This window comes from Ahaetulla prasina, chromosome 9 (assembly GCF_028640845.1).
Source record: "Ahaetulla prasina isolate Xishuangbanna chromosome 9, ASM2864084v1, whole genome shotgun sequence".
Classification (NCBI taxonomy): Eukaryota; Metazoa; Chordata; class Lepidosauria; order Squamata; family Colubridae; genus Ahaetulla; species Ahaetulla prasina.
The window spans coordinates 5,135,272-5,156,128 of NC_080547.1; the positions used below are offsets into that span (position 1 = coordinate 5,135,272).

At 44.1% G+C, this 20,857-nt stretch overlaps 1 protein-coding gene across 2 annotated transcripts in view; it reads right to left on the bottom strand.

The window, feature by feature from the left end:
• Positions 1-15,465, bottom strand: part of BIN3 (bridging integrator 3) — a 156,009-nt gene extending 140,544 nt beyond the window's left edge. The window contains exon 1 of one of the 2 annotated variants that reach the window (XM_058194773.1): positions 10,919-11,008. In XM_058194773.1, coding sequence (XP_058050756.1) covers positions 10,919-10,926 — 8 coding nt within the window. In that variant the 5' untranslated portion in view covers positions 10,927-11,008. Of the gene's footprint in view, positions 1-10,918; positions 11,009-15,395 lie in introns of those variants that run through there. The other variant, XM_058194774.1, reaches the window with a different exon arrangement.
• Between the last annotated feature and the right edge of the window lie 5,392 nt (positions 15,466-20,857).

Below are 20,857 nucleotides of genomic sequence, written 5' to 3' on the forward strand. Positions count from 1 at the left end.
TTGCAAGTCAAGGCGGTCCCTGCCAGCTATTGACAAACTGAACTGAGGGCGATTGTGTGCTTTTTACACACTGACAAATCTCCGCAGTGTGATCCCGCTGGCATTCACGTACGAAAAAGGAGGCCACCGTGCACAAGAACTGACGCGCAACCGGCAGGCAGAGAGAAGGCAAGAATGGCCCGTCTTTAAAAAGCAACGCTCGTGACAATGATCCCTTAATTTTTTTTTAATGAAATACATTTCCTGAGATCCGCTCCATTCCTCCCAAGAATGCTCGGCTTATGAATGCGGCTCGTGTGCACTCAAAGAGCCCGGACATTCGAGGTCATCATTCCATCACAAATCGCCACCTAAAAAGACAAGGCAGCTTCTCTCTGCCGACCCATCCCAGATTTACAACGGCTGGGAATTCTCCATCACTTTTAAGAAGAGACTGGACAGCCGCTCGTTTGGAAATGGTGTAGGGCCGTGATGGTGAACCTATGGCACGTGTGCCACAGCTGGCACACGGAGCCCTTTCTGCGGGCACGTGAGCCGTCGCCCAGCTCAGCTACACCGTGCATGCACACGTGCCTCTCTCCGGCCAGCTCATTTTCGGGATGCAGGGGGGCGGGGTACATGCAGGAGACGTGCTTGCATACGGGGGGCTGGAGGGAGTGCAGCGCCCCCTGCAGCCCGCTTTTGGGACCAGGAGGCTGCAGGGAGGCCTACTGGATCCAAAATGGGGCATGGGGGTGCAGTACGCCCCCCCATGGACTGTTTAAGAGCCCATGAGCTTGCAGGGAGGCCTACTCGGCCCAAAATGGGGGGGTGTCATGCACACATGTGCAGGGGAGGGAAGCGTGGGGGGAATCGTGCATGTATGTGCAGGGGAGCGCATTGCATTATGGGTGCTGGCAGGTGCACGCACACACACATGCTTTCAGCACACAACGAGAAAAAGGTTAGCCATCACTGGTGTAGGGACTCCTGCTTGAGCGGGGGGGGGGGGATTGGACTAGAAAACCTCCAAGGTCCCTTCTAACTCTGTCACTCTGTTTCTGTTCTGTCCTCCTTCACCTCCGTCTGAGTGATGGCTTAATTAGCCGGCACTATCAGCTCTGGCAGCAGAACAGCCAGCGCCTGCCAAGAGCCTTCGTTATCTTCCACGACACTGGTGAGTCACCCAGGAACAAACTTCAGCTCTTAGTCAATCAGTGGATTTGCCTGTTACAAAGAGACACAGCAGCTCTCGCTGCCCTTTATATCCTATGGGGTGTGGCTCCATGACTCAGCACTTCCTAGGCCTGCCTCACCCCTGCTTCTGTTGTTCCCTCCTCTCCTGCCTACGAAACCTAGGGCCAGGCCTGATTGCTGTCAGCTGGGTCTGAAGGCGTGGCCTGGGGGGGGGAAAGTCAGGGGATGGAGGCCTCGTTATCTCTTCCACCTGGCCTGCCTCTGGCTCCTGGAGCTGAGCCAGGGAAGCCGGTGCTCCCAAGGTAAGTCCTGACGGCCCTTCCCCCTCACTTTCCAAGTCACTTTCTGGCAGCAGGCCCGGCTCCAAGTCACTTTCTTGCAGGAGACCCGGCTTGGGAGGCGCAGACACAACATAATCTGGCTCCACCCCCCCCCCCCAATTGACTTGGCTTGTCAGAAGGTTGCAAAAGGGGATCACAGAACTCCGGGACACTGCAACGGTCATAAATATGAGTTAGTTCTTTGGAAATACGTGTCTAATCCGCCATAGTTACATTATCTAACAAAGGTGGCACACCTTTGGCACTGCTTATTCCTTTCCCTTGTAGTATTAAACTGACAAGGGGCCACACAGTTTATGGATTGTAATTTTAGTATAGTTAGACCGTGTGCAATTGACAGACTGGATTTTATCACAGATTTTAATTGTGATTTATTATTTTACACAAGGATTTTTAACTGCATATTTACTGAGTGTTTTATTTGTTCTGGTCTCTGGTCTTGTTGTGGTCCATCAGCAGCCTACGGAGCTGGCAACTAAATCAGACAGCGATGAGGCTGAGGTGAGGCCAGGGCCATCGGGGAATGATGTGCAGACTCCAGAGCCTCAAGAGACTGATCGTAGTGAGGATCTCTAACAGGAGGAGCCTGTTCCTAATGCACACATGAGAAGAGCTGCCAGAAGGCAAGAGCAGCTCAAGCAGCGAGGACAACTCGGGATTAGGGCCAAGAGATGATTGGCCCCTCCCATAAGGCTTAAAACAGACCAGCACTGGCGTTTGAGCTTTGCCGGAAAACAACATTGTAGCTGCGTCTTCTGCTTTGTCCTCTGCTTCGTGTACATCTTTGTTTTTGTGGCTTCTGGACGTTTGCCAGGAAAGACCTTTGGCAGTTTGCCTAATTTGGACCAAGGTTTGTGAGATAACTGAGGAATTTGTGTTGGGAGGCATTTGTTTTACTTTAAGTTGAACTACGCTGGGAATGAAGTAATTCCCAGCTGTCCGAATAAAGTTTGTTTTTCCACGGACTAAGTTTATTACTACTTATTTGGGCCTGGGTCACAGCCTCTGAATTTTGATCACATGACCATGGGGGATACTGAAATGGTCGTAAGTGTGGAAAAACGGTCATAGGTCGCTTTATTTTCCAGTGCCGTTGTGACTTTGAACGGTCACTAAATCAACTGTTGTAAGTTGAGGAGTACCTGTATCAAGCAGATCTGAAGTTGTTTAGTTTTCAAGCTCAGCCAAGATTGGCTAGGATCAGGAGTCCCCAACCTTGACAACTTTTAAGACTTGTGGACTTCAACTCCCAGAATTCCTCAGCCAGCAAAGCTTTGCTGGCTGAGGAATTCTGGGAGTTGAAGTCCACAAGTCTTAAAGCTGCCAAGGTTGGAGACCCCTGGGCTAGGTAGTTTTCTGACTACAGGAAGACTGAAAAGGGGCACGGGAGCTTCTTGCTTCTTAACCCAGCTACCCTAAAAGCTATCGATACACAAAGAAAGTCTACAAAAATGTATCTGGAAGGATCTCACTTAGAATGCACTAACATTCTAAGAGTTACTTAACCCCCAAATTAGTGTATGAATGTTACATCCATGTGGAGAATAAGATTTTTCCAACCGGCAACGCAGAAGAGGGTCCATTTCGATGCACTTCCCATTCTCGCTGTATTATTATCGTTAGAACAATTTTTTTTCCACTGAAACACTCAGAACAACTTCATTATTATAATGTGCTGTGTACTGCAACTGCAAACATATTTCGTGATTATCGGTATTCTAGATTGCAGCATCGGGCTTTTAGCAAACTTTGATTTAAATGCCGGGGGGCGGGGGGGTTGATGCTTAAAATAGGCAGCGGCCCTTGGGGATTTCATTTCTCAAAGATGAGATAAAACAAATCTTTTTGTTAAAAATAATAATAATTCACATTTGTATTTGGAACTGAAGAACGCACAAATAATATGTAAGTCTTTTAAGACATCCATTCAAGGAGATATTCTGTTTGTTTGTTTTTATTAAGTGTGCCAAGATCACTTCCTTTAAATGATCTATTGCAGCATGCTCCAATTTGATATGTAGGATTCTAGGAATAGAAATATTGTACTACGGAACTTCACAGGGCTTTAGAAAAAGTTGGGCAGCTTTAGTTCTCTAATTAAAAATCCAGATCTACACCCCAAAGGAGATTAGAGATCAACTTTTTTTAATCTGGCATCCTCCAGATACGTTTGGCTATCGCTTTTGTCATCTCTCACAAGGAGATATATTGCCTGACACAATTGGAATAGATCTATTACTATGTTTAACATGGTTGGCTTGCAATCTCTTTCCAGTAGCCATAGATCCTCCAGTAAGAGAATTAACACACCAAGCTTTTTTTTTTGTAAAAGCTAAAGATATACTAGACCGGGTGGGGGCAAAGGGTTAACCAGCAGAGATAATACAAGACCACAAAACAACAAAACAACAACAACAATTATCCTTTAAGGCAGGGGGTCTCCAAACACAGCACCTTTAAAACTTGTGGATTTCAACTCCCAAAAATCCCCCCATCCAGCATCCCTGGAGTTGAAATCCAGTCTTAAAAATTTCCAAGGTTGGAGGTGCCTGCTTTAAGGTACAATCAATTCAAACTAAGTTATTTGGGCTTTTGCTAGCTGAGAAGATACCGTGCCTGGCATGCACACATGAATCAAATCCTTGTTTTTATTGAGCTAACTTTTAAAGTGGGCCTGAACATGTAAGAGCAATAGAAGGAATATTTTATGTGATATGCACTTATTTCTAAGTGTAATAATGATAGAATAGAATAGAATAGAATAGAATAGAATAGAATAGAATAGAATAGAAGAGAAGAGAAGAGAAGAGAAGAGAAGAGAAGAGAAGAGAAGAGAAGAGAAGAGAAGAGAAGAGAAGAGAAGTCACTGGTGGCGCAACCAAGTTTGGCTTGTTATTCAGCGGCTTCTGCCACAAACGCAGCTGAGCGAGCCAAGAGTATCACTATCCCACCCTGAAGGAGGGATCGGCTCAATCTACTCCCAGCAGCCCTAAGGTGGCCCTAGAAACCACTCCTAAATCAGCACCTTCACCACTAAACCTAACTCTACAGAGGAATTATTGAGTCTGTCATTTGCACCTCTATAACTGTCTGGTTTGGTTCTGCAACCCAACAAGAAAAACACAGACTTCAGAGGATCATTAGAACTGCAGAAAAAATAATTGCTACCAACCTGCCTTCCATTGAGGACCTGTATACTGCAAGAATCAAGAAGAGGGCCGTGAAAATATTTACAGATCCCTCGCATCCTGGACATAAACTGTTTCAACTACTACCCTCAAAACGACGCTATAGAGCACTGCACACCAGAACAACTAGACACAAGGACAGTTTTTTCCCAAAGGCCATCACTCTGCTAAACAAATAATTCCCTCAACACTGTCAGACTATTTACTGAATCTGCACTACTATTAATCGTTTCATAGTTCCCATCACCAATCTCTTTCCACTTATGACTGTATGACTATAACTTGTTGCTGGCAATCCTTATGATTTATATTGATATATTGACCATCAATTGTGTTGTAAATGTTGTACCTTGATGAACGTATCTTTTCTTTTATGTACACTGAGAGCCTATGCACCAAGACAAATTCCTTGTGTGTCCAATCACACTTGGCCAATAAAAATTATATTCTATTCTATTCTAACTCAATGTCTACATGAAGATCAAATAAATGAACCACGGAGGGGCAGTTTTTAAAAAGCACAAAATATAAGGAAACTAAATCCGTATCTCAAGACCAAGATGGCGCAGTGGTTAGAACGCAGTAGTGCAGTCTGCTTCTGCTGACTCTGCCAACTGCCAGCAGTTTGATCCTGACCGATTCAAGGTTGACTCAGCCTTCCATCCTTCTGAGGTCGGTAAAATGAGGACCTAGATTGTTGGGAGGCAATGTGCCGATTCTATCAACTGCTTAGAGAAGGGCTGTAAAGCACTGCGAAGCAGTATATAAGCCTATGTGCTATTGCTATTATGACAGGTTTTAAGCATCAAATCACATTGACTGAAACATCTGCCATATCGCCTTACTTAAAGAAGACACAAAACGCAAGGCTGTTTAATATCCTCAGTGTTATTTTCCCTCAAAGGCAAATCGCAAGCACTTGCCACTGGACCAATGGTTCCTTAAAGTTCCACGCCCTGTAAATCAGCAATCCCTTCTGAAAACGGCCTAGATACGAGGATTATCATGTGTCATGTTCAAAAACCAATTACAGGTAGTCCTTGACTTGCAATTGTTCGTTTAGTAACCATTCAAAGTTCAACAGAATGCGGCTGCGCGGGTGATAGAGGGAGCTACTCGTGGTTCCCATATAACACCCCTCCTGCGCAGGCTGCACTGGTTGCCGGTGGTCTTCCGGGTGCAATTCAAGGTGTTGGTAACCACCTTTAAAGCGCTCCATGGCACAGGACCGGGCTATTTACGGGACCGCCTGCTGCCACCGATATTTATTATTATTTATTTTTATTTTATTTTATTAAATTTTTATACTGCCCTTCTCCCGAAGGACTCAGGGCGGTGTACAGCCGAAATAAAATACAGAGTATATACAATTAAAAGAAATTAAAATAAACTATTACTAAATGGCCGGTAATTAAAAGATTTAAAAATTTAAAATATAGCCTCCCATCGACCTGTGCGCTCCCACAGGGAGGGTCTCCTCAGGGTGCCGTCAGCCAAACAATGTCGGCTGGCGACCCACAGGGGGAGAGCCTTCTCTGTGGGGGCACCCACCCTCTGGAATGAGCTTCCTCTGGGGTTACGATTACTCCCCGACCTCCAGACCTTCCAACGTGAGCTCAAGACTCTTTTATTCCACCGAGCAGGGTTCGCCTACTATTGTTTTAAGTGGGGTTTTATCATGGTTTTTTGAATAATTTTTAATAGGTACTAGCCAAATTGAATTAGATTTTTATATTGTCTTTTAATTCTGCTTATAAATATTGTTTTTATGTTGGCTGCAAACCACCCTGAGTCCTTTGGGAGAAGGGTGGTATAGAAATTTAATAAATACTAATACTAATACAACAGCACTGGGGGAAAAAGTACCGGAGGGTGTGTGGTTTCACGTGCTGCTTGCATTTTGTGGATGTGATATCACTTTGCTTGTGTGACCCATTTTTTTGCATGCCGCAGACCGGGGGGGTTGGGGACCCCTGCAATAAACCATGATTAGACAAACGTTTCCTTAGCATGATATATGGATCCAGTAACATAATTATCTTGTATTTCTTCACATGAAATATTGCTGTATGGAGGGGAAAAAATAATCATCCTGAAAGGGTGAAATGAAATATTATAATGCAACAGCAGCATCAAAATCTTTTGTATATAATATAATATATATAACAACAGAGTTGGAAGGGACCTTGGAGGCCTTCTAGTCCAACCCCCTGCCCAGGCAGGAAACCCTACACCATCTCAGTCAGATGGTTATCCAAAATTTTCTTAAAAATTTCCAGTGTTGGAGCATTCACAACTTCTGCAGGCAAGTTGTTCCACTGATTGTTCTCACTGTCAGGAAATTTCTCCTTAGTTCTAAGTTGCTTCTTTCCTTGATCAATTTCCACCCATTGCTTCTTGTTCTACCCTCATCTAATCCCTGATAGGGGATTCTTTTGTGAAGTATGTATTGCTTTAAAATTTTCATACCACTGAATCATAGTAGTCTATAACAAAAGCAAATTAAACAAGTTTAGTAAAATAGCTCTTTTTTAAACAGGTGTTTACTAAAAACACCTAAAAAGCAAACAAGGACATAAACTTCTATACTAAGCCCACTTAGCGTTTTTAGTCTATGCCGTGTACACAAAAATCCCCCAAGAATTCAGCAGGTAAAATGCTTAAGGAGCAACTGCTTTGAGTGCTTGTGTGTGTGTTGCCTAAAGATATGTGTGGTTGTGTTGGCTCTTGGATTTTTGAGCCCACTGACTTGGCTATATGTAAAAGAACCCATGACAGTGTCCAAAGTCACCTAATCTATTTTACTTGATCCATAATTTGACATACTTTCCCAAATCCAAGGAGTAAAATGCTCCTTAGGAGCAACATCAAACAGAAGAAGCTACTTGTATAATTCAGGCCCAGGCCATGCAGGGGTTTAAAGATAAGAATCGGCAATGTTTATATCACGCCAGAAACATGGTAACATTTCGTGAAATGACTTCCTCAGACATCATATCTATCCAGAAACCATCCTGGAAGTTGAATTCTTTACTAACCAAGGTGTTTAGATGCAAAGGTTACTCATATAAATGGCATCTCAGGAAGCAAGCCAGATTTTATCAATGGCATTGTTTTAAAATTATTCATCCAAGGGTATAGGTAATCTTTCAGTCTAAGATGATAGAAGATTAGGAAAGGCATAGTCTGGGAAATCCCAGAGAGAGATGGATTCAGAAGCATCACCTGACTCCATGGTTGCACCTTCTGGGGGAGCCCACCCAATTTGAACCTAGAAAATGTAGCATCTACATCATGAGCAGCTCCATCTTCTCCGGAGATAAATTCCCACTGCCTGGGAAACGACAAGCCTGCAGGAGCACCAACTTCTCAATCAGAGCTATCAGAGCTGAAGAAGCTTCTCAATGAGAAGCCAAAAGAAAAACCAGAAAGTCCAGCTGCCTCCTGAAAAAAGCACCTTTGGGACAACCATGACCTGGATGACTGAGAATCTCTAGGCTTTTAGTTATACAATTTGGGATGAACGTCCTTTGAATGGTGTGGGAATAGGAAGGGATTTCCAGAGGAAAACAAACTGCAGATTACAGGAACCATTTGCACCACTCAGGTGACCCTGAGGACACAGATAAACCCCCAAGTGGCTTCAACGACCCTCTAAAAGGATGCAAATGACCAGCTGTCTGCAAGGAATATAAATCCTTCCATTCCCCACCATCCTGTCAGAACTGAAGAAGCTTCTTGGATGAGAAGTGAAACGTCTTCAAAGAAAAAAACAGAAAGTCCAGTTGCCTCCCGGAAAAGCACCTTCGCGACAACCATGACCTGGATGACTGAGAATCTCTACAGACTTTTTTTGTTTTCCTCAACCCCTAAAAAAACTTCTGCATTCCACAAACGAACGAACGGATGCACGCGTGGTGCGATTCTTTCACCACTGCTGGCGTATGAATATTTGTGCATGTCAGAGGAGAGGGAGGAATCGCAGGCTTGTTCTTTGCACTACTGCACAACTTGCAACAATGTTTTAGCCTACACACAAAGTCAGGTCACACAAGGCCAAGGGTGTGTAACAGGATGGAGAGCCTGAGTTAAGAATAAAGGTAGCCCCGTCATAAAAAATGTGTGTGTGAGTGAGAGAGAGAGAGAGAGAGAGAGAGAGGGAGATGGGGGGAGAGGTAGGGTGGTAGAGAGTGGGAAGCAGAGGGAGAGAGGGAGGGAGGGAGAGATAGAGAGGGAGAAAGGGAGAGGGAGGGAGGAGAAAAGCGAGAGGATGGGAGGGAGGGAGAGAGAGAGAGGGATGGAAAGAGGGAGGAGAGAGAAGGAGGAGGGAGAGGGAGGGAGGGGAAAGAGAGGATGGGAGGAGGGATGGAAGAGGAGGAGAGAGAGAAGAGAGGAGGAGAGAGGGAGAAAGGGAGGGAGAGGGAGGGAGCGGAAAAACGAGAGGATGGGAGGGAGGGAGAGAGAGGGGTGGAAAGAGGGAGGAGAGAAGGAGGAGGGAGAAGGAGGGAGGAGGAAAGAGAACGGATGGGAGGGAGGGATGGAAAGAGGGAGAGAGAGAGAAGAGAGGAGGAGAGAGAGGAGAAAGGGAGAGAGGGAGGGAGCGGAAAACGAGAGGATGGGAGGAGGGAAGAGAGAGGGAGGGATGGAAAGAGGGAGGAGACAGAGGGAGAAGGAGAGAGGAGGAGAGAGGAGAGAGAGAGAAGAGAGGGAGGAGAGAGGGAGAAAGGGAGGGAGAGGGAGGGAGCGGAAAAACGAGAGGATGGGAGGGAGGGAGAGAGAGGGGTGGAAAGAGGGAGGAGAGAGAGGAGAAAGGGAGAGGAGGGAGGGGAAAGAGAGGAGAGAGAGGGAGAAGGAGAGGAGGGAGGGAAGGGTGGGAGGAGGAGGGTGGGAGAGAGAAGGAGGAGGGAGAGGGAGGAGGGGAAAGAGAACGGATGGGAGGAGGGATGGAAAGAGGGTGGGAGAGAGAGAGGGAGGAGAGAGAGGAGAGGCGGAAAACGAGAGGATGGGAGGGAGGTAGAGAGAGAGGAGGGATGGAAAGAGGGAGGGAGGAGAGAGAGGAGAGGAAAGAGAGGGAGGAGGGAGAAAGGGAGAGGGAGGGAGAAGGAGGGAGGGAGGGAGGGAGGGAGGGAGGGAGGAGGGTGGAGAGAGAAGGAGGAGGGGAGAGGGAGGGAGGGAAGAGAACGGATGGGAGGGAGGGAGGGGAAAGAGAGGGAGGAGAGAGAGAGAGGGAGGAGAGAGAGGGAGGCGGAAAACGAGAGGATGGGAGGGAGGTAGAGAGAGAGAGGGAGGGATGGAAAGAGGGAGGGAGGGAGAGAGAGGAGAGGAAAGAGAGGGAGGGAGGGAGAGAGAGGGAGGGAGAAGGAGGGAGGGAGGGAGGGAGGGAGGGAGGGAGGAGGGTGGAGAGAGAAGGAGGAGGGGAGAGGGAGGGAGGGAAGAGAACGGATGGGAGGGAGGGAGGGGAAAGAGAGGGAGGAGAGAGAGAGAGGGAGGAGAGAGAGGGAGGCGGAAAACGAGAGGATGGGAGGGAGGTAGAGAGAGAGAGGGAGGGATGGAAAGAGGGAGGGAGGGAGAGAGAGGGAGAAAGGGAGAGGGAAAGAGAGGGAGAAAGGGAGAGGGAGGGGGAGAAGGGAGGGAGGGAAGGGAAGGGAGGGGGAGGGTGGGAGGAGGAGGGAGGGAAAGAGAGAGAGAGAGAGAGAGAAGGACTGACTAGGTGGCTGAGTGGCTAAGACCCTGAGCTCGTCGATCAGGAAGGTCGGCAGTCCGAACCCCTAGTCCAGGTCTCCTGCGTGAAGCGGGGGTTGGGCTGGATGACCTCCAAGGCCCCTTCCAAACTCTACAATTACTGTGTGAGAGAAAGAAAGAAAGAAAAAAAAACCAAACCAACCACAGGGGCAACTAAAAGCCAAATTCCGCTCGCAGGGACCTCAGAAAACTCCCCTTCCGCCCGCTTAGGCGGACGTGCTCCTTGCCTTCCACGGCCACCGACCCCCAGGTGAGCGAGGCCGGCGCCCCTCAGAAGCTTCTCCCTTCACCCCGTCGAAGCCCCGCTTCCCTCAGCCGCTTCCACGGGGGAATTTCCACTGGAAGGAGAAACGGGGACGCCGCCATATTCTGACCCCCCCCCCTCCCTCACAGCCCGCCCTTCCCCCCTCTCACCCCACCCCCACCCCGGAGCTGAAGGCGGAAGAGGCGCCCACCGGGACCCCCACTCACCAACTCATAGTTTCCCTTCCGGTCCCGCGCCTCGGCCGGAAACCGCAGCTTCTGGCCTCTCGACTCCGCCCTCCCGGACGTGACGTCACGGGACGGGACGCCGGCGAGGTTCCAGGCGACGTCACGCGCAGAGCAAGGGCGGGGTGGGGTGGGAGGAGGAAGGGGGCGGAGCGAGTGGCGTCACAGCGAGAAGGGCGGGGCGCCCGCGTTTGCTTCGTTAACCCTTTCGGCGCTGCGCCGCGCGGGGTTTGAGTCCAGGCGCTTCTTTGGCGGGCGTGGAAGGGAAGCCAAGACGGAGAAATGGGCAGCCGGCGGGCCTGCTCGATGGAGCGGTTGATGGAGGGAAAAGCCGAGGGTGGGTTTTCCTCCCTTTGGGCGGGTTTGCTTTTCATGCCGCCCCGCTTTGCACGCCTCACCCCTTTCCCGGGGATGGGAGAGGTCGCCTCGGACGGCAAGGGAGACCCGGCACCGAGCAGAAAGTCTGCTCAGAAGCAACACGAAGGGAGGGAGGGAGGGAGGGAGAGAAAGGAAGGAAGGAAAAGAAGAGAGAGAGAAAGAGAAAAGGAAGGAAGGAAAAGAAGAGAGAAAGGAAGGGAAGAAAGGGAAAGATAAAGAGAGAGAAAGGAAGGGAAGGAAGGAAAATGAGAGAGAGGAAGGGAAGGAAGGAAAAGATAAAGAGAGAAAGGATAGGAAAGAAGGAAGGAAAAGATAGAGAAAAGGACGGAAGGAGAGAGAAAGGATAGGAAAAGAAGGAAGGAAGGGAAAGATAAAGAGAGAGAAAGGAAAGGAAGGAAGGAAGGAAAAGAAGAGAGAAAGGAAGGAAGGAAAAGATAGAAAGGAAGGAAGGAACAGATAAGAGAAAAAGGAAGGGAAGGAAGGAAAAGATAAAGAGAGAGAAAGGATAGGAAGGAAGGGAAAGAAGAGAGAAAGAGAAAGGAAGGAAGGAAGGAAAAGATAAAGAGAGAGAAAGGAAGGAAGGAAAAGATAGAGAAAAAGGAAGGGAAGGAAGGAAAAGATAAAGAGAGAGAAAGGAAGGAAGCAAGGAAAAGGAGAGAGAAGGAAGGAAGGAAAAGATAGAGAGAAAGGATAGGAAAGAAGGAAGGAAAAGAGAGAAAGAAAGGAAGGAAAAGATAAAGAGAGAGAAAGGAAGGAAGGAAGGAAAAGATAGAGAAAGGAAGGAAGGAAAGAGAAGGAGAGAGAAAAGGACGGAAGGGAGAGAGAGAAAGGAAGGGAAGGAAGGAAGGAAAAGAAGATAGAGCGGAAGAAAGGAAAAGAAGAGAGAAAGGAAGGAAGGAAAAGAAGAGAGAAAGGAAAGGAAGGAAGGAAGGAAGGAACCTGAGAGGTCATCTAGTCCAACCCCTTCCCTGCTCAAGCAGCAGAACCCTCAACCATGTTAGTTAGACCAATGGCTGTCAGAAAGTTTTGGGGTGGAATCGGTGCCCCTGGGGTGGAATTTGGCCAGCCGGCAGAAGAAGAAGCCGAGGTGGCAGGTCTGCGCATGCAGTGGGAAAACAAGCGGGAGAGCTGAAGAAGCCTCTTGGAGGAGAAGCGAAATGTCCTCAAAGAAAAACCGGAAAGTCCAGTTGCCTATTGGGGGGGGGAAAAAAAATAAGCACCTTTGGGACAATCATGACCTGGAATGACTTGAGAATCTCCACAGACATTCAAAAAAACAAAGGCTTTATTTCTGAAGGGAACTCTTTGTTGACATTTCAATCCTATAGTAAGAGACATTTTGATGCCTTGGCTTCTCCGTGACACTTGGCTGTTGAAGACACAGTCAAGCCAAAATTAATCTGTTGGTTTCTTTTTTAAAAAAAAACCAACAACCCTTTTCTTATTCACAAGAATATTCTATACCAGCATTTCTGACTGTCTCTCCTTCCCCTTCCAAACCCATTAGTTCCCTTTCCCTTTTCACTGACAATAAATGTTTATGAAATAAAAATCCTTCCACGGTGGACTTCTACTTCCTGAAAAAAATGTATCTATAACCCACCCTTTGGCATATACTGGGACAGCTACATGCAATCCTTCACTTACGGCCATTCACTTAGTGAACATCCGAAGTTACAATGAACAGACTAGAATAGAATAGAATTCTTTTATTGGCCAAATGTGATTGGACACACAAGGAATTTGTCTTTGGTGCATAGGCTCTCAGTGTACATAAAAGAAAAGATACCTTCATCAAGAATCATAAGGTACAACACTTAATGATAGTCATAGACTAGACTAGACTAGACTAGAATAGAATAGAATAGAATAGAATAGAATAGAATAGAATAGAATAGAATAGAATAGAATAGAATTCTTTTATTGGCCAAGTGTGATTGGACACACAAGGAATTTGTCTTTGGTGCATAGGCTCTCAGTGTACATAAAAGAAAAGATACCTTCATCAAGAATCGTAAGGTACAACACTTAATGATAGTCAGAATAGAATAGAATAGAATAGAATAGAATAGAATAGAATAGAATAGAATAGAATAGAATAGAATAGAATTCTTTTATTGGCCAAATGTAATTGGACACACAAGGAATTTGTCTTTAGTGCATACGCTCTCATTGTACATAAAAGAAAATATATGTTCATCAAGAATCATAAGGTACAACACTTAATGATAGTCATAGACTAGACTAGAATAGAATAGAATAGAATAGAATAGAATAGAATAAATTCTTTTATTGGCCAAGTGTGATTGGACACACAAGGAATTTGTCTTGGTGCATAGGCTCTCAATGTACATAAAAGAAAAGATACCTTTATCAAGGTACAACACTTACAACACTTAACGATAGTCCTAGGGTACAAATTTAACATTTAATGATGTTAACGATGACTAACACTTAATGATAGTCATAGGCTACAAATAAGCAATCAGGAAACAATATCAGTATAAATCGGATACAAGCAACAAAGTTACAGTCATACAGTCATAGGTGGAAGGAGATGGGTGATGGGAACTATTAATAGTAGTGTAGATTTAGTAAATAGTTTGACAGTGACTTGTTATCAGTCCTTGCAGTTACGACCGTCATAGTATCCTCGTGGTCAGAGGATCAAAATTGGCACGTATTTACAATGGTTTCCAGCATTCCTGGGTCATATGATCACCATTTGTGACTTTCTCAGCCAGCTTCTGAGAAAAATCAAAAGTACAGGTATAAACTGGGTGAAACCAGGCTTAATGGTAGCTGTGAGATGGATCTTGGAGTCTTAGTGGACAACCAGTTAAATATGAGCCAGCAGTGTATGGTGGCAGCTAAAAAAAAACAATGCAATCCTAAACTGCATTAACAGAGGGATACAATCAAGATAAGTGAGGTAGTAATACCACTCCATAAAGCCCTAGTAAGACCACACCTAGAGTACTGCATCCAGTTTTGGTCACCACACTATAAAAAAGATGTTGAGACTCTAGAAAGAGTGCAGAGAAGAGCAACCAAGATGATAGAATAGAATAGAATAGAATAGAATAGAATAGAATAGAATAGAATAGAATAGAATTTTTTATTGGCCAAGTGTGATTGGACACACAAGGAATTTTTTTTGGTGCATATGCTCTCAGTGTACATAAAAGAAAAAAGAAAAAAAATACATCAGAGGTACAACATTTACAACACAAACGATGGTCATAGGTTGCAATTTAACCCTTAATGATAGCAACAAAAAGTTACAGTCATACAGTCATAAGTGGAAAGAGATGGGTGATGAAAACGATGAGAAGATTAATAGTAGTGTAGATTTAGTAAATAGTTTGACAGTGTTGAGGGAATTCAGCGATGAGGGGACTAGAGGCTAAAACATACAAAGAACGGTTGCAGGAACTGGGCATGGCTAGTCTAGTGAAGAGAAGGACCAGGGGAGACACGAGAGCAGTCTTCCGACATTTGAGGGGCTGCCACAGAGAGGAGGGGGTCAAGCTATTCTCCAAAGCACCTTAAGGCCAGACAAGGAACAATGGATGGAAACTGACCAAGGAGAGATTCAACCTGAAAATAAGGAGAAAGTTTCTGACAGTGAGAGCAATCAACCAATGGAACAGAAGTTGCCTTCAGAAGTTGTGGGAAGCTTTCAAGAAGAGCCTGGACTGTCATCTGTCAGAAATGGTGTATTAGGATCCCCTTGCTGGCCAAGGGGTTAGACTAGATGACCTACAAGGTCCCTTCCAACTCTTGTTACAATGGCGCTGAAAAAAGTGACATACGATCAATCCTTGCACTTACGTCCGTTATAGTATCCCCGTGGTCAGAGGATGAAAATTCAGGGGCTTGGCACGGGTGTGTATTTACAATGGTTGCAGCATTCCTGGGTCATGTGATCACCATTGGTGACCTCCCGAAACGGCTTCTGAGAAGCACAGAGTCAACGTGGAAAGCTGGATTCATTTAACAATTGCATAATTCATTTAGGAACTGCGGTCCTTCGCTTAACAACCGTGGCAAAAAGATCATAAAATCTGATGCGACTCACGTAACAACAGCGGCCTTTGTTTAGCAATGGAGAGTCCCTGTCCCGATTGTGGTCGTAAGTTGAGGCCCACCTGAAAAAGAAGAAATGTTTCCTGATCAAACTTTCCTTGAGGGATGGGGTTCGTAATAATACACTTATCTAAAATAGTGTGTCTTCCTTAGTCTGCTTATGCGCCATTAGGCCAAATAACAACGAGGGGTTCGAACAGTGCTGGGATTCAAATAATTTAACAACCGGTTCTCCGCCTTAATTATTTCTTCCAAAACCAGTTCACCAAACTGTTCAGAAAGTTAACAACTGGTTCTCCCAAAATGGTGTGAACTGGCTGAATCCCACCACTGGGTTCGAAAACAAACTTCAGATACGGCCTTGAACCTGTTTATGCTTGGTATCCACTGTATTGCAAAGAGCCTTACCGAGTTACGTTGTCACCTTTAATTGAAGAACAATACCTTAAATCAGAATCACACCTGTCACTTTGGGCTTCTTTATTTTTGATGCCCTGACATAGATGACTTTATAATTGCTGGATATAATTTGATGTGTATGTTTTTCTCCCCTAAACGCTTTGTGTACATTTGTAAGTGTGTGTTTGTATGTGCCTATTATCTTTTTTAACAGTATGACAATTTCTGCTTTATAATGAATAGGAAAGGAAAACAAGATAACCAGAGGAGTTCTCGAGATGTAAATTACACAAAGCTACAAATTACACAAAGTGCCATGCCCTTTTCCCCTGCTTAAGATTCAGTACCTTCCAGTTCTTCAAGCTATTTTGCATAAAACTCCCTTTGACATAACCCTACATACTACCATCCTTATTCAAATAAAAGCAAAGAGATCATTAAGTATGGTGACATTCTCAGTTATCTTTTTTTTGTCTTCTTCGCACCTGTAAATGATGGCCCCACAAACTTCCTCCTGTTTATCCTTATCTGCCTCTTATTTGGATTTAGCAACACTTCAGATTCCCAGTCTCCCAAGATTATATTTTATATATATATATATATATGTATGTAGGTCTTTGGTTATTCGGGTTTTCTCCCGCGTAAAATTGGAAGTGTCTTGGCGGCGTTTGAAGTCTCATTCGCCATCTTCAGGCCTGAAGATGACGAATGAGACTTCAAACGTCGCCAAGACACTTCCAATTTTACGCGAGAGAAAACCCAAATAACCAAAGACCTACATACAAACACCAAAACCTCAGAAAACAAATATATATATATATATATATATATATATATATATATATATATATATATATATATATATATATATATATATATATATATATATATATATATATATATATATATATATATATATATATATATATATTAGTTTGGTAATCTTATTATTAGTTTGGTAATCTTATTATTAGTTTGGTAATCTTATTATTAGTTTGGTAATAAGATTACCAAACTAATCCAAAAAGAACCCCCCACTAAAATCCAAGACAGAGAACAAGAAAACGGCACAGCCCTCCTCCCATATATAAAAGGCACCACAGACAGAATCAGCAAGATCCTCCACAAACACAACATCAAGACAGCATTCTGCACAAACAGAAAAGTATCCACCATCCTAAGAAACCCCAAAGACAAAATTGAGTTAGAAAATCAAGGAGTATATGAAATCCCATGCACCGCCTGCCCCACCACATACATTGGACAAACCAACAGAAGAATAAGTGCACGCATTGAAGAACACAAGAATTCATTCAAAAAAGAGGAACCAACTTCTTCCCTGGTCCAACACTTTAAAGTCACAGGACATGATATTGACTTTAAAAAGACCAGAACTATCGCCAAAACTGAACACTTTAACAACAGAATAATCAGAGAAGCCATTGAGATAGAAAAACGCCCACACAGCATGAACAAACGAGATGATACCTCCCGCCTACCAGCCATTTGGAAACCCGCTCTTATTGACAAACGAGTCCCTAACACGAGGAATGACACCAGACCCACACTCACGAGGTCCACACAGGATGTCACCACCACACATCCACCCAGAAAGCAGACCCAAACCCACACTGATCATGAAGCACGACCAAGGACCAGAAGCCAGACCGCAGCTGCAACATTAGCCATTTCAAACCCCTCCAATCCATACATGCAGCAGACTGACACCCACTATGAAGATGTAGCACGACCACAAAGCCAAACAACAGCTATGCAGCTCACCAGCTCAAATCCCCCTGCAGCACAGACCAGACTGAGCACAACCAAGCCCCCACCAACACAGGACACACCCCCAGCCAATCAGAGCACAGAAAAACCCACATCCAATCAGAGCACAGCCAAGCTCCCACCCAATCAGTTCAAACCCCCACTAGCAGTTAAAAGGAAGAAACAGCTGCGATCACACATTGCTCCCAGAAGCACGAAGCTGAAGCCTGAAGATGACGAATGAGACTTCGTCGAAACGTCGCCAAGACACTTCCAATTTTACACGGGAGAAAACCCGAACAACCAAAGACCTATATATATATATATATATATTCTCACTGTTTTCATATCTTTCAGATAATAATTTATCTGACTATGTATTGACTCATTTCAAAAAAAACATTTCCCCATTTTCTTTCGAGATAATACAAAGAAATATAAAGTGGCATTTAAAATTTTGCGGCCCCTTTTGAATTTTCAATATTGCTGCGTAAATAGAACCCAAAAACACCTGTTCAAGCAAATCTCAAAACTGGATAACCTTCCCCCATAAATAAATCTGGAGAACCAGTAGTGGAAATTTTGAGTAGTTTGGAGAACCGGCAAATACCACCTCTGGCTAGCCCCAGTGGGGTGGGAATGGAGATTTTGCAGTATCCTTCCCCTGCCACGCCCACCAAGCCAGGCCCACCAAGCCACACCAACAGAACCAGTAGTAAAAAAATTTGGATTTCACCAAAAATTTCAAATTTCACCAAATTCACCTGCCTATCCCAAAGTCCTTGGGAAGGACTGGATAGGTGGATAAAAAATGCCAAATCCAATCTAAACATTTGGCTCTTTGTGCAGCAAAGCATTATAGATAACGGTTGAATATCTGTCGATGGAATATCTTAAGAGTAAGATACACAAGGTGTAAACCACCAGGATGTTACTGAACTATCAACTTTTATTACTGCTGGCCTTGCTGACTGAAGCTGCCAAAAGCCAAACTTAACCCCCAGCAGCTGCTTCTTCTGTAAGGCATTAACTAGCCTGATCTTCACACTGAAAGTTGAAAACAATAGAAATGACAACTTTGTGCTAAGATGAGGCTTAGAGAAATACACACAGAAAGCTGTGAGGGAAAAATAAGATGCCGACTGCCCCTCTTTTTAAGTAATTTAAAATAGAGATATATCTTAATCTTAATATAAGATTTATATATATATATTAATGCCTGGAATGCACTACCAGACTCTGTGGTCTCGTCTCCAAATCCCCAAAAGTTTAACCTAAGACTGTCTACTGTTGACCTCACCCCATTCCTAAGAGGTCTGTAAGGGGCGTGCATAAGAGCAGCAGCGTGCCTACCATCCCTGTCCTAATGTTCCCTTTAATTGTATTCATTTTATGTATTCAATTCATGCTTATACTTTTTTGCTACCAACCTGCCTTCCATTGAGGACCTGTATACTGCACAAATCAAGAAGAGGGCCGTGAAAATATTTACAGATCCCTCACATCCTGGACATAAACTGTTTCAACTCCTACCCTCAAAACGACACTATAGAGCACTGCACAACAGAACAACTAGACACAAGAACAGTTTTTCCCCGAACGCCATCACTCTGCTAAATAAATAATTCCCTCAACACTATCAAACTATTTACTAAATCTGCACTATTAATCTTCTCATCGTTCCCATCACCCATCTCCTTCCACTTATGACTGTGTGACTGTAACTTTGTTGTTGGTAATCCTTACGATTTATATTGATTGTTTCCTGATTGCTTATTTGTAGCCTATGACTATCATTAAGTGTTGTATCATCAAGTGTTAAATTTGTAGCCTATGACCACCATTAAGTGTTGTACCTTGATGAAGGTATCTTTTCTTTTATGTACACTGAGAGCCTATGCACCAAAGACAAATTCCTTGTGTGTCCAATCACACTTGGCCAATAAAAATTCTATTCTATTCTATTCTACTTATATATATATTATTTAATATGTACTCGACAAAATAAATAAATAAAATATAGAATCAGAAACTTTGTAAACATGTATGTTATGACAGAGATACCAATATAGAAAAGCTGTTATTAGTGGAAATTTTTTTGTTATCACAAAACATTAAATGCCAGCTTCTTTTTCCCAAAAGAATTTAGGAGAACGATGTGTTTTTTAGAAACCTTTGACACCCTGGAATGCTTGTTCCTAGACACAGTGATACTTCTGCTCTTATCGTATAATTCTTACACCAGCACCCAAGCTGAACTTAATAAGTGTTTGCTTCAACTTTACCACTGAAACTAAGTACACCCTTAAATATTCAAATAGTTGCCACCACCTAAAACTGGCATGGGCAAACTGTGCATCTCTGTGTACTGTCCCTGGAAGACCCAGCAAGTCTGCCAGCAAAAATTCATCACTGGTGCTAAGGATTTTCCTGAAAATGACAACAAACGAAGAATTGGGGCCAGTGTGAACCACATTTGCACACACGAAACAAGTTGATATCGTGGTCAATGAAGCAGTACGCTTAGAATAGAATAGAATAGAATAGAATAGAATAGAATAGAATAGAATAGAATAGAATAGAATAGAATAGAATAGAATAGAATAGAATAGAATTTTTTATTGGCCAAGTGTGATTGGACACACAAGGAATTTGTCTTTGGTGCGCATGCTTTCAGTTTACATAAAAGAAAAGATACCTTCATCAAGGTACAACACTTACAACACTTAATGATAGTCATAGGGTACAAATTTAACACTTAATGGTACAACACTTAATGATATCATAGGCTACAAATAAGCAATCAGGAAACAATATCAGTATAAATCGGAAGGATACAAGCAACAAAGTTACAGTCATACAGTCGTAAGTGGGAGGAGATGAGTGATGGGAACGATGAGAAGATTAATAGTAGTGCAGATTTAGTAAATAGTTTGACAGTGTTGAGGGAATTATTTGTTTAGCAGAGTGATGGTGTTTGGGAAAAAACCTCTTGTGTCTAGTTGTTCTGGTGTGCAGTGCTTTGTATCGTCATTTTGAGTGTAGGAGTTGAAACAGTTTATGTCCAGGATGTGAGGGGTCTGTAAATATTTTCACAGCCCTCTTCTTGATTCGTGCAGTATACAGGTCCTCAATGGAAGGCAGGTTGGTAGCCATTGTTTTTCTGCAGTTCTAATTTTCCTCTGAAGTCTGTGTCTGTCTTGTTGGGTTGCAGAACTGAAAGAGACAGTTCTAGAGGTGCAGATGACAGACTCAACAATTCCTCTGTAGAACTGGATCAGCAGCTCC